Consider the following 12647-nt stretch of genomic DNA (forward strand, 5'->3'; position numbering starts at 1 on the left):
TGTGGGCCCGATGCTTGCACCTGGCTTTTACGGCATCAGGGAAGCAGGGAGAATGCAAAATCAACACGATCGACTCGTGTTGCCCTTGCGAACTACTGGTCGATCGCGATCAACCTTTTGGGCACCCCTGTTCTAAGGTTATTTGCATTATATTATACTCATTTGCCAGTATTTATAACCTTATTCATTAAAGTTTTCTCCCAAGCTCATAACAAAAAAAAACCATTCATAAATCAGTCCTTTAGTCCAGTGGTTCTCAAACTTGTCATGGGGATCACCAGCCAGCAGGATTTTCAAAATAATCCTAATAAATATTCATGAGACAGATTTGCATGCCTGTCAACTCCATTATATGCAAATATCTCTTATTCATATTCATTAAGAATATCCTGAAATCTTAACTGGTTAATGCCACCCCCCCTCCCTCCCGGAAAGGTTTGAGAACCACTGCTTTAGTGGATTTCTAAAAATAGTTCACAGGGTCTTAATCCATCCTTGATTTCCTAGCTTTATTTTAGTTTGCCTCTATTTTAATGTTAATACCCTGAGATTGCCATATAATGTAGAACTCTCTCTGATAATAAAATGCAAAATAATACCCCCAGAGAGAAAAGATCTCAAAACACAATGTTTCCCCTGAAGAAGCCCGTTGGTGTGAAACGGACTTGGCCTCTGTTGGGTCTAAAAGATAAGTGCTTGATGTCAGTTATAATATAATACGCCAAATTTAACACCTTATGTCACTTTATGATTGTTGCCAGCCCTTTAGAATACCTGAATGAGAGAAAGAGGAATTGTTGAAATATATTTAAATTTACACAAATATTTATAAAAATAATTTAAAAGATTAATTAAAATTAAATTATTAAAATATTCCCACAGAAATTATGATCAATGATGATACCCTAACCCCGAAATTGGTTTCCTTCTATTGACTGGACTCCAGGGGTGTTTTGAGATCTTTTCTCTCTGGGGGTATTATTTTGCATTTTATTATCAGAGAGTTCTACATTATATAGTATTGTGAAGAATTTGTGGTTTGAACACTCTAACATAGGTTTTCACCTTTCGATCAGTTAATACCCTGAGATTGGCCGTGTAGATTGTCGTCACTTAAAGTAAAGGAAACTATCACTTCAGGAAAGAGAGGGCAGAAACTATAACCCATAAATTCAAATTGAAGTTGGGGTAGCATTAACATTTTTTGCTTTTATTAATACACTCAACCATTACTTGCTTTATTCTGCCATTAACTAATGACAAACCTCTGCTATAATAGAGCAGAATTTCACGGTGGTCATATTAGATGTCAGTCCCAAGGAAGAAGATTTTTAAATATGAAGACATGTAGTCAGAGACTAAGAAAATGTGGCAGAAAGATATAGAAATATTTTCCGTATGTTGGGAGGCAAAGGCTTGAATAATAAGAATTTTCAAGCAAACCTGGATAGGTTGCCTATACATGTTCAATAGTAAATCTGAGAGGCTGAGAGCATACTCCACACACTCTGGTTTATGAGCAAAGTTTATTACTTTCAAAGTATGCACAAAACTAACCCATTTAGAGACATTGCATCCAGAATTTCATGTTGCATGGTGTGCTGATTGCATAACCTCTAGCACTGTAGATAGTTCCTGATTAAAACATGTAAACTTTGTATTGCTTTGTGTAATGAGAGAATTACTAAATCCAAAATGAGTTCTCCTCTGTTTGTTAATACTCCCCCCCCCCACACACACATCCTTTTACAAAACGTTAGTGCGTTGTTTAGCGCCAGCCGTTGCTGTAACAGGTCCGACGCTCATAGAATTCCTATGAGCGTCGGAACTGTTACTGCCGCAGCCGGCGCTAAAAACCATGCTACAGTTTTGTAAAATGGGGGTGGGGGATGGGGGGGAGTATTATGTCTATGTCTAAAGGTTTTCCTAACTAGTTATACTTTGTTCTTTTTCATTGTTAAAACGAATAGAAAAAGGGATTGAAAATTTGAGATAAAAAAAGGTCCCCCCGGAGTATTCCCATTTGATGCTGAATGGTATAAAGTTAAGGTCATTCTAAAAAAAAAAAAAAATTGGTGCTAACATTTACATACCCATTATGCACATAAATGTTTAGAATGGCATATATATGCACACATAAGGGCATAAGTGCCAAATTTCCACCGACATGCTATTCTGCAAGATCTGCTTAACTTACATAGTGTGTATTTGCAAAGGGGGAGGGGGTTATAGACATGGGTGTGGCTCCCATTTATATAGATTACTTACAGAATTGGAGCAGTGAAGTAGCCTAATGGTTAGTGTAGTGAGCTTAGAACCTGGGAAACTGGGTTTTATTCCTACTGCTACTTCTTGTGACTGGGCAAATCACTTAAGCCTCCATCACCTCAGATATGAAACCTTAGACTGTGAGCCAGCTAGGGATGCAGAAAGTACTGACTACAACAGTGGTCTCAAACTCGCGGGCCGCCAGGTACTATTTTGAGTCCCTCGGTATTATAAGTAATGATTATTTATGGAAATCTTGTGCCTTAAGTGTCCGGTGGTCGTGTCCGTAACCGCCTTCAGCTCTCACCTCCTACAACACCGGACACACGCAGAAGCTGCATGCCTCCAGTGGTTATCATACATTCTGGAACGTTGCCCGCCTCACTGCTGTAACCTCACGCAAGCGCTTTCCTGCGTCTGTACGCGATTGTCTTCTCCACTCTACCTCACAATCGCGTACAAACGCAGGAAAGCGCTTGCGTGAGGTTACAGCAGTGAGGCGGGCAACATTCCAGAACGTAAGGTAACCATTGGAGGCAGTGCAGCTTGTGCGTGTGTCCAGTGCTGTAGGAGGTGAGAGCTGAAGGCGGTGCGGATGCAACCGCCGGACACTTAAGGCACAAGTTTTCCATAAAAAATCATTCTTTATAATACCGAGAGCCTCAAAATAGTTGGTCCAAAATCTTGTCTCTTGCAGTTGATACTTTGATAGTTTTTCACTTTTTGCATGTTGCACTGCTTTCAGCTGTGTATAGCTGAAATTATCAGAAGCAATTAAAGAAAGATTTATAAACTATATTACAACTATATGACAACTTTGCATGAGGTAAAACTCGTTACAGTTACCTCATGCAAAGTTGTCATTTCTTTAATAAGACATTAACTATTTTTTCTGCAGCCCTCCAAGTACCTACAAATCCAAAATATGGCCCTGCAAAGGGTGTGAGTTTTGAGACAACTGGACTGTAAAGACACACGCATAGGTTCAAACGACTGCCACTTAGCTCAAATAATTGTTAGTGTCCAAATAATTGTTAGTGCTAATTTGCTTATTCAATTAAATTGTGTGCAAATTGACTGCATGCCCAAACTTGCATGCACAATCGTTAGCACCGTAGAAAGAATTAGATGGACAGTGTGGTGAGGCTTTTGCTGGAAAGTAGTCAACAGGTCCTGCCATGCTTTGTGCATACATTTTTTTTTTATTTGCACACAAATACATACAGTGGCATAGCAAGGGTGAGAGGCACCCCCTCCCCCCACCTTCTCTACCCCCTTCTGCTGTGCGTGCACCACTTCCCTTCCCCCATACCTCTGTAATGTTCCTGGTATGAGCATCAACCCCCAAGCTGCTGTCGCGCCAGCTCTTCCTTTGATGTCACTTCCTAGACACAGTGCGATAGCAGGTTGGGGGTGGCTGCTCGTGCCAGGAACGTTACAGAGGTACAGGGAAGGGATGTGGTGTGCACCCGTGACAAGGGGGGAGAAGGAGCGGGGGGTGGAGAGGAAGACAGGTGCCTTCACCCTCACCAAGACAGTGTCCAGGTCGAACCACTCTCCCCCCTTTACTACATCACTGCATACATGTACACTTCTCCCTCCAAATCCACAGGTTTAGTACCTGCAAATTCATGATTTTTTGCCCTGGACCTCCCTCCCCCTAGTTTTAAAAGGCTGCTTCCCAGACCTTACCTGGTGGTCTAGCGGTGACACGGGGCAGGAGCGATCTTCCTACACTCCTGCCCCGTGCAGAGCCGTCATCAAAAATGGCTGCCATGAGTTCCCGTGGTCTCATGATTTTCCTTTTAAAAATCTACCAGCTTTGATTTATTTGAAAAAAGAAGGAAGCCCATGCAAACCCTTGTTTGCCTCTCTGTGTACTTTTTTTGTGCAATGCAAGTTAAGCGATGAGATGCAATGCATGGATAATATAAAGTGAGTAATGCAACATGTGTTTGACCTTGCAAGCTGTTTTTATGCATGAAAAAATAATGTCAGCTTTTGGTGTTATCTTTCCTTCTCAGTACTAGGCTGTATTGTAATGTACAGTTTTATGCTGCTGGAAAGCTTTTGAAAAAGCCAGTTTGGGAATCAAATAAATCCTACACCCCTCATCCCTCCCCCCCCCCCAACATCCATGCCATCCACCTGATCTCCCTATTAAGAACCAGTGCCTGGGTTTCAAATGGCGCTCTGATTTCTTTTTGACAGGAATACAAAGTCTCGAGCTTCGAGCAGAGACTGATCGGTGAGATTGAGTACCGGCTGGAACGTTCCCCCGTGGAGGAGTCGGATGATGAGATACAACATGTGGATGAAGCAACTGACAGTGGTGTGGCTCCTCAGTTTGAGACGAAACTGAAACATTACAAAATATTTGAGGGGATGCCAGTCACATTTACATGCAAAGTCACTGGAGATCCAAAGCCAAAGGTAATACAATTATGAACAAAGAACATTCTGACATGCACAGTTCATAGTGCAAGTTATTCCAGGAAAACTGCAGAAGGCCAAAAGATTGAGTAATATATGTAACAAGGAAGTTGTGTTAAAAATATCTGCCATTTGACCTTCTCATGGAGGGGATATGAACATCCACTGTAGGGATGTAGGAGTTGCAAATGAGGGGAAACGGCATGCAAAGTAGGAAGGACGTGATTCACTAAACAGAAGAAGGAACTCCGATTGGGCTGGCCCAAGGGAGGAGCCCGAGGCACCTGAGCCAATCAGGGCCTTAGGCCCCTCCCTGTGCATTACATGTTTTCCAGAACCCTGGTATACTTGGTGGCAAAATTAGTACGCCATCTTCCATCATTACATGTGGGAAGTGAAATATAACAGCACATGAGAGCAGATAAAGACCTGCATGGTTCATCCTTTCTGCCCAGTGTAAATACATTACTTTACATTTCTCTGCCCTTAAACTTGGATAGGATCCTGCTAAGTACTACAGACTGGCTAGGGCAGGAGTTTGCATACTTTAGATATATATGCAGTAACTACATTTTTATCCTTCATGTAATGAAGCAGCCACCTACATCCAACACCAGTTCGTGAATTGCCCATTTTGGCCCGTGGTGTTCCATCTCATTATTTGCCAGCTGCAAGGAGGAAGGCAGCATTTAAGATTCGCACAAGAAAATTTAAAGAAGGAAAGAGCAGAAATACATTAGAATGGGAGCCTGCCAGGACAGATAGGGAAAAATGCTTGAGTACCTGAATGTAAGCCACTTAGACTATAAGTGGTCTATAAATGCTTAAATACTATCAAAATACAAAAAAAAAAATCCATTCTCTTCTGGTGTCAGGAAGCTAATTAAGGACCATGCATATATCAATATATACAAGTGGAGGAAAAAAGACCGCAGTTAAAGCCAGAAATGGCTAGGGAAACACTAAACCAGCAAGTACTTGCAGACATACAAGCACATCAAGTGATCCTATAACAGTCACAGGTCAAAAAAAAATTCCACTTGTAATCCATTATTACAACTTAATGGTCCCCTCCTCACTGGACATCAAGAACTGCAGAGTCTCTCATATGACATCAATAGCATCCAACAGCACAAAAAATAGCCACTGGGCTTCAAAAAAGCTGTGTTAGGAGCAATCCAGATCCCAAATCCCTACGGGAGAAACCTGTTTCGCCAAGCGCATCGTCAGGGGAATAATCAGTGTAAGCTCTGCTCACGGTGTGGCAAACAGTGGCCACTGTTACGCTGATTATTCCCCTGGAGATGCGCTTAGCGAAACGGGTTTTTCCCGTAGGGATTTGGGATCTGGAGGAGACAGGAAATGGGATGCCTAGTGCCTACCCATATCAACCATTAGACCCCAAAGATTCAGTTCTTCCCTGTTAAGCACAATTAAGCAGATTTTTTTATTTGGGGGGGGATTTAACTCTTTTTTTTTGTAAATTTTTTATTATTTTCCAATATGAACAGTGCAATACGAATGTATACATTTGAAAGATATCAACCATAAAAACATACCTTTGAACAACAAATTTTAAAAGATCATCATTATCCCCCCAACCCTTTACAAACCCGAAATATAGACATATTCCAATACATTGCTATGAAATACCCTCCTCCCTCCCCGGATGTGTATGGAACTAAACCTAACTTAACTTGAAAAGAGATATAACTTAAATAGATGCAGCAAAGCTGCTAACGGGCCCCACACTAATTTAAATACCTTATTTTTCCCTAATAATTCTGCATTCATCTTTCCACATTTATACATAGAGCATAAACTTGCCTACCAGAAAAGGAAGCTGAGACTGTCAGAACTCTTCCAATTTCTCGTTATCATTTGGATGGCTATCCCTGTCATTATCAATAAAAGCCGGCTTTTATAATGATCTAATGGGGGCTTAACATGCAATAAGGTACCGCATATGATCATTTCATATGTCAGCGGAAATGTTGAATCAAGAATTTCATTGATCTGTCCCCATATCGATTTCCAGAATCTGAATATCAGAGGACAAAAAAAACAGCAGATGATCCAATGTCTGTATGACAATGCCAGCATCTATTAGAACTAGAACTATCTATTTTTTGTAAATGCACAGGGGTCCAAAAGCTTCTATGTAACAGAAAAAACCAAGTTTGTCTCATAGATGCAGACATTGTACATTTCATCCTCCAAGTCCAAATTCATGGCCATTGAGCTATAGAAATATGCTGTTTAATCTCAATGCTCCAAATGTCCTTTAGACTCGTCATTGGTTTTTTATTCAATAAGTCAGATATCAATTTATACCACCGGGAGTACTGATGCCCTAAGAAATCTGTCTGAAAGCATAGGATCTGCAAACTAAAGTAATTTTTGAAATTTCTCCATTCAGGGAACCCTTTCTGAATGGCTTGCTTCAACTGCAACCATTTATAAATTTGAGTCTTAGAGATGCCAAAGGACTGTTGCAGTTGTGAAAACTCAAGCAATTTTCCATGAGATATAACATCATCTAAACTAAGTATGTATGCCTGCTTGCATCCAATGCTTCCAGGCAATCTTCGTCCCGCCAATTTGTATCTTGGAGTTTACCCATAATGACTGACATGTGGATTTCTCTATTTGAATATCAGACAAATTATTAATATATTTTATAGTTAGTAACATAGTAGATGACGGCAGATAAAAACCCGAATGGTCATCCAGTCTGCCCAACCTGATTCAATTTAAATTTTTTTTTTTTTTTTTCTTCTTAGCTATTTCTGGGCAAGAATCCAAAGCTTTACCCTGTACTGTGCTTGGGTTCCAACTGCCGAAATCTCTGTTAAGACTTACTCCAGCCCATCTACACCCTCCCAGCCATTGAAGCCCTCCCCAGCCCATCCTCCACCAAACGGCCATACACAGACACAGACCGTGCAAATCTGCCCAGTACTGGCCTAGTTCAATATTTAATATTATTTTCTGATTCTAAATCTTCTGTGTTCATCCCACGCTTCTTTGAACTCAGTCACAGTTTTCCTCTCCACCACCTCTCTTGGGAGTGCATTCCAGGCATCCACCACCCTCTCCGTAAAGTAGAATTTCCTAACATTGCCTTTGAATCTACCACCCCTCAACCTCAAATTATGTCCTCTGGTTTTACCATTTTCCTTGTTAATAAAATAATGTTGTCCTTAACATAGTTTGGTAACTTAATACTCAATAGGTGAGGCAATCTCAATGGGGACATCAATTGCCATTCTAAATACAACCAATCTGGAAGATGCTCCATGAGCTCTGGAAGGATCCAGTACATACCCTGACGCATAATATAGGCTTGATGATACCTATAAATATTTGGAAAATTTACCCCACCCGCTGCGATTGGTTTTTGTAAAGATACTAAAGCATTTTTTCCCAGCCAAACAAATTTAGTGAGTATACTATTTAATTTCTTGTAAAAGGACCCCTGAAAAAACACTGGCATCATACTCATTTGGTAACAAACCACAGGCAAAATCATCATTTTAACTGTTTGAACTTTCCCCCACCAAGACAAATGAAAAGGATTCCAATGCTCACACATCTCTGTAACCTTTGCCAGTAACAGTTTTTCATTTATTTTTATCGTTTCTTCCACAGTTGTGTGTATCCAAATACCTAAGTATTTTATGAATCAAAAAGTCCTTTTAGGCAATGTACATTTAGTGGAAGAATTTCTGATTTATTCCAATTTATCCTATAACCAGAAAATTTACCAAATCTATCAATTAAATCCAATAAATGTGGAATGGTAGATTCAGGATTTCTCAAATGAAGCAAGATATCATTAACTCTTACTGTTTTAGAAATAGGTCAGGTTGAGTTACATTCAGGTACAGGCAGTGGAAGGTTAAGCAAGAAGCTGCAGTAGAATTTGAATCTTGGCTTTCCTGTTCATATAAATGCTTGAAAATCCCCTTTAATTCTGCCAGGCATAGGGAAGCAGAAGAGGAAAACAAGATTAATGAAAGTGAGTATCAGGAAATGCCATAAAACTCAGGATTTTATGATATAGGATTTGTCAATAGAAATTCCTTTAGGTGTAATTATATTTGGATTGGATTGTTTGCCAGATCTGCCACTTCTGTCGCTTCTGAGAAATGTACTGGCATTTTTCCTTTGTAAATGTTTTATGTTCTTACTTGAAATTACTGCAAGAAATACCCCTTCTGTTTGTTTTCCCAAGGCTCTGTTTTTGACATGTTAATAGACAGGTGTACTTATTTTTTTTTTTATTGTCTCTAATAAAGCTCCAGAAATCTTAGATCTATCACACACTAAAGATAGAAGAAGGGGTTACCTGAGAGCAGGTGTAAAGGTTAGCAGGTATTTTATAAAATAATACATTCTAAAAATGTCACTCCACCTACTTTCCATCCTGACTCTGCCCTTGAACACACTCAGTGTAAAAATGGATGTTGGCTTGCACTGCGCATAACATAACAACATAAAAATGCATTTCTATACCGCAGTATCTTAGGAGCTCTATGTGGTTTGCAAAAGAAAATTGAAACACTGACAATAAAAACAAATGACCTAGAAATTACAAAAATTTCTTAAATAAGGTTTTCAATAATTTCCTGAACTGCTGGTAAGAGACAGAGCTAACTAACAGATTTACAAGAAGCTGCCTGAAAAGATAGGAGTCTTTGAAAATAGCTTTTGTATAAATGACCCTTTATCGATGGAAAAGCAAACAAATTACAATTACGTCTTGGACGTTGTGAATCAATGAATAAAAAATGATCCACAAGATTATCAGGTGCTAGACTTTAAAGGTATTACCAAATTTTATAAGAAGCTATTTGTATGCTTAAAACATGGTTTTATGCATGAAAATGGTTTGTAAAATTACCCTCATGGAATGCAAGGCTATGGTCATGTTAAAAGAACAGTGGGGTTACCAGACGTCTGGAAAAACTGGGACATTTCCTCTTTTTAGATGACTGTCCAATGCCCCCAGAGGGATTTCCAAAACCCGGCACTTTGTCCAGGTTTTGGAAGTCTTGACCTCAGAGGATTTGTCTGGAAGCCTTTGTGCATACGCGGCTGTAACCATGATGATTAAATCTACAAAATCCTGAGTGGAGTAGAATGGATACAAGTGGATCAATTTTTCACTCTGTCAAAAATTACAAAGACTGGGGGACACTCGATGAAGTTACAGGGAAATACATTTGAAACCAATAGGAGGAAATATTTTTTCACTCAGAGAATAGTTAAGCTCTGGAACACATTGCCAGAGGTTGTGTATTTCTCCAAGCCATCTCAATAATGGCCTATGGACTTCTCTTTTAGGAAATTATACAAACCTATTCTAAACCCTGGTAAGCTAACTGATTCCACCACATTCTCTGGCAACAAATTCCAGAGTTTAATTACACATTTGAAGAAATATTTTCTCCGGTTCATGCTAAATCTACTACTTAGTAGCTTCATTGCATGCCCCCTAGTCCTAGTATTTTTGGAAAAAGTAAACAAGTGGTTCATATCTACCCTTTCCACTCCACTCAGTATTTTATAGACCTTTAAGTTTCAAGTTTCAAGTTTATTATATTATTTGATTAAACGCTTTTCAGAATACAAAGCGTTTTACAAAGAAATAAAATTAAATTTCTAAAATCACAAATACATTGTAATTAAAATTAACTACTTTAAATTAAAAACAAACTGGGGTAAACAATCCACACGAAACAATGGGAAAGGAGGAAGAAAGAAAAAAATACAATTTATAAAAAAAAAAAAATAAAAAATAAAAAGTAAGCAGGTTGGGTTAGTACATAGGGAAGGTATGAAGAGAAGGAGAGAAAGAAAAAAAAAATTTTTTTTAGAACTAGAAAATCTAAAAAGAAGGGGAAAATAATCTCAATTTAATGAAGAAAGAAGAAATTCGGAATTAATCAGAAAATAAACTTTTAGTTAAAGGCTTCTTTAAAAAGAAGACATTTTAAACTATTCTTGAATTTTTTCAAATCTTGTTCAAGCCGTAAATATAGAGGGAGTGAGTTCCAAATAGATGGGGCAGTAACTGAAAAGATCATATCATCCCTGAAATATCTTTTATCCAAGCTAAAAGCCCCTAGCCACTTTAGCCATTCCTCTTAGGGAAGTCATCCCATCCCTTTTATCATTTTTATCGCCCTTCTCTGTACCATTTCTAATTCCGCTATATCTTTTCTGAGATACGGCAACCAGAATTGCACACAGTATTCAAGGTGTGGCCATACCATAGAGCAATTCGAGGGCATTATAACATTTTCATCTTTGTTTTCCATTCCTTTCCTGATAATTCCTAACATTCTATTTGTTTTCTTAGCTGCCGCCACCTCAGTGATGACACCTAGATCCTTTTCCGGGGCAGTGACTCCTAATGTGGAACCCTGCATCACGTAGCTATAGTTCAGGTTTCCCTTTCCCACATCATTACTTTGCACTTGCTCACATTAAATCTGTAATTTTGATGCTCTCTTGCAATTTTTCACAATCCTCTTAATTCACTTGCAGTTTACTACTACTAGTATTAATTATTTCTACAGCACTACCAGACGCACGTAGAGCTGCACAGAGTATTAACCTCTTTGTGTCATCAGCAAATTTAATTATCTCACTAGTTATTCCCATCTCTAAGGGCTCCTTTTACTAAGGTGCATTAGCGTTTTTAGCGCACGCACAAAATTACCACGTGGTACACTTCTAGAATAACGCCAGCTCAATGCTGGCATTGAGGTCTAGAGCACATGGCAATTTAGCGCACATTATTCCGCGCGTTAAGGCCTAACACACCTTAGTAAAAGGAGCCCTAAATCATTGATAAATGTGTTAAAAAGTAGTGGTCCCTCTACAGAGTCCACTATTTACTCTTCTCCATTGAGAATATTGACCATTTAAACCTACTCTTCTTTCAACCAGTTCTTAATCCGTAATAGGACATTACCTCCTAACGCATGACTTTCTAATCTCCTCAGAAGTCCAAATACACCATATCAACTGGCTCACCTTTATCCAAATGTTCATTCACCTCTTCAAAGAAATGCAGTGGATTGGTGAGGCAAGATTTCCCTTGACTAAAACCATATTTGCCATTCTCTCATTAATCCATACTTCCATATGTTCTCTCATTTTGTTCTTTATATTAGTCTCTACCATTTTGATTGGCACTGACACTAGTCTATAATTTCCCAGATCACCTCTAGATCCCTTTCTAAAAATTGGCGTTATGTTGGCTATCCTCCAGTCTTCCAGTAATGTGCTAGGTTTAAAAAATCATTTTACTAATTACTAACAATAGCTCAGCAAATTCATTTTTCAATTCTATCAGCACTCTGGGATGTATGCTATCTGGTCAGGCGATTTGCTACTGCTCAGTTTGTCAGTTTGATCCAATTTGCTTGAGTTTCTCTGGTTCATCAGAATTGAATACCATTTATTTATTTATTAAAAAAATTTATCAACCATCTATATCTAGGCGGCATTACAGTAATAACATGCACAGATATAACAAACAGGACTTTTACAAATATGTTTGGTTACAGGTGAATAATCGCATTTTAAATAGATCTTTACAATACAGTTCATCTTAAAACCAGCATTTAACGTTTCAACTTTATTAAAATGCTTCTAAAAATAGTGTGGTTTTAAGGATTTTTTTTTTGAACTTCTGAATATCCAATAACGCTGTTAGCGGTCCAGTTAATTTGCTCTACAGCGTTACTCCCATGATAGAAATGGCAGATGTTCTTGGGTTCTCATAGTGTATTTTTGAGAAATCTGTCAAAGCCAATCGCGTTGTACCCTCAGATCGCAAAGTTCTGAGCGATCGATAAATTGCCATAGCATGTGATAGATACCAAGGAATCCCATGGTAAATGACTTTAAATATCAAAGTTAATGTTTTA

The 12647-nt window shown here is 38.8% G+C and overlaps 1 protein-coding gene across 7 annotated transcripts in view; it reads left to right on the plus strand.

Moving 5' to 3' along the window:
* The window catches only part of PALLD (palladin, cytoskeletal associated protein), a 792721-nt gene that overhangs the window by 712255 nt on the left and 67819 nt on the right, over positions 1 to 12647 (plus strand). For all 7 annotated transcript variants that reach the window (XM_033942034.1, XM_033942043.1, XM_033942063.1 and 4 more), the window contains one exon: positions 4480 to 4701. In XM_033942034.1, coding sequence (XP_033797925.1) covers positions 4480 to 4701 — 222 coding nt within the window. The remainder of the gene's footprint in view (positions 1 to 4479; positions 4702 to 12647) is intronic.

The sequence above is a fragment of the Geotrypetes seraphini genome, chromosome 1 (genome assembly GCF_902459505.1).
Source record: "Geotrypetes seraphini chromosome 1, aGeoSer1.1, whole genome shotgun sequence".
NCBI classification, from domain to species: domain Eukaryota; kingdom Metazoa; phylum Chordata; class Amphibia; order Gymnophiona; family Dermophiidae; genus Geotrypetes; species Geotrypetes seraphini.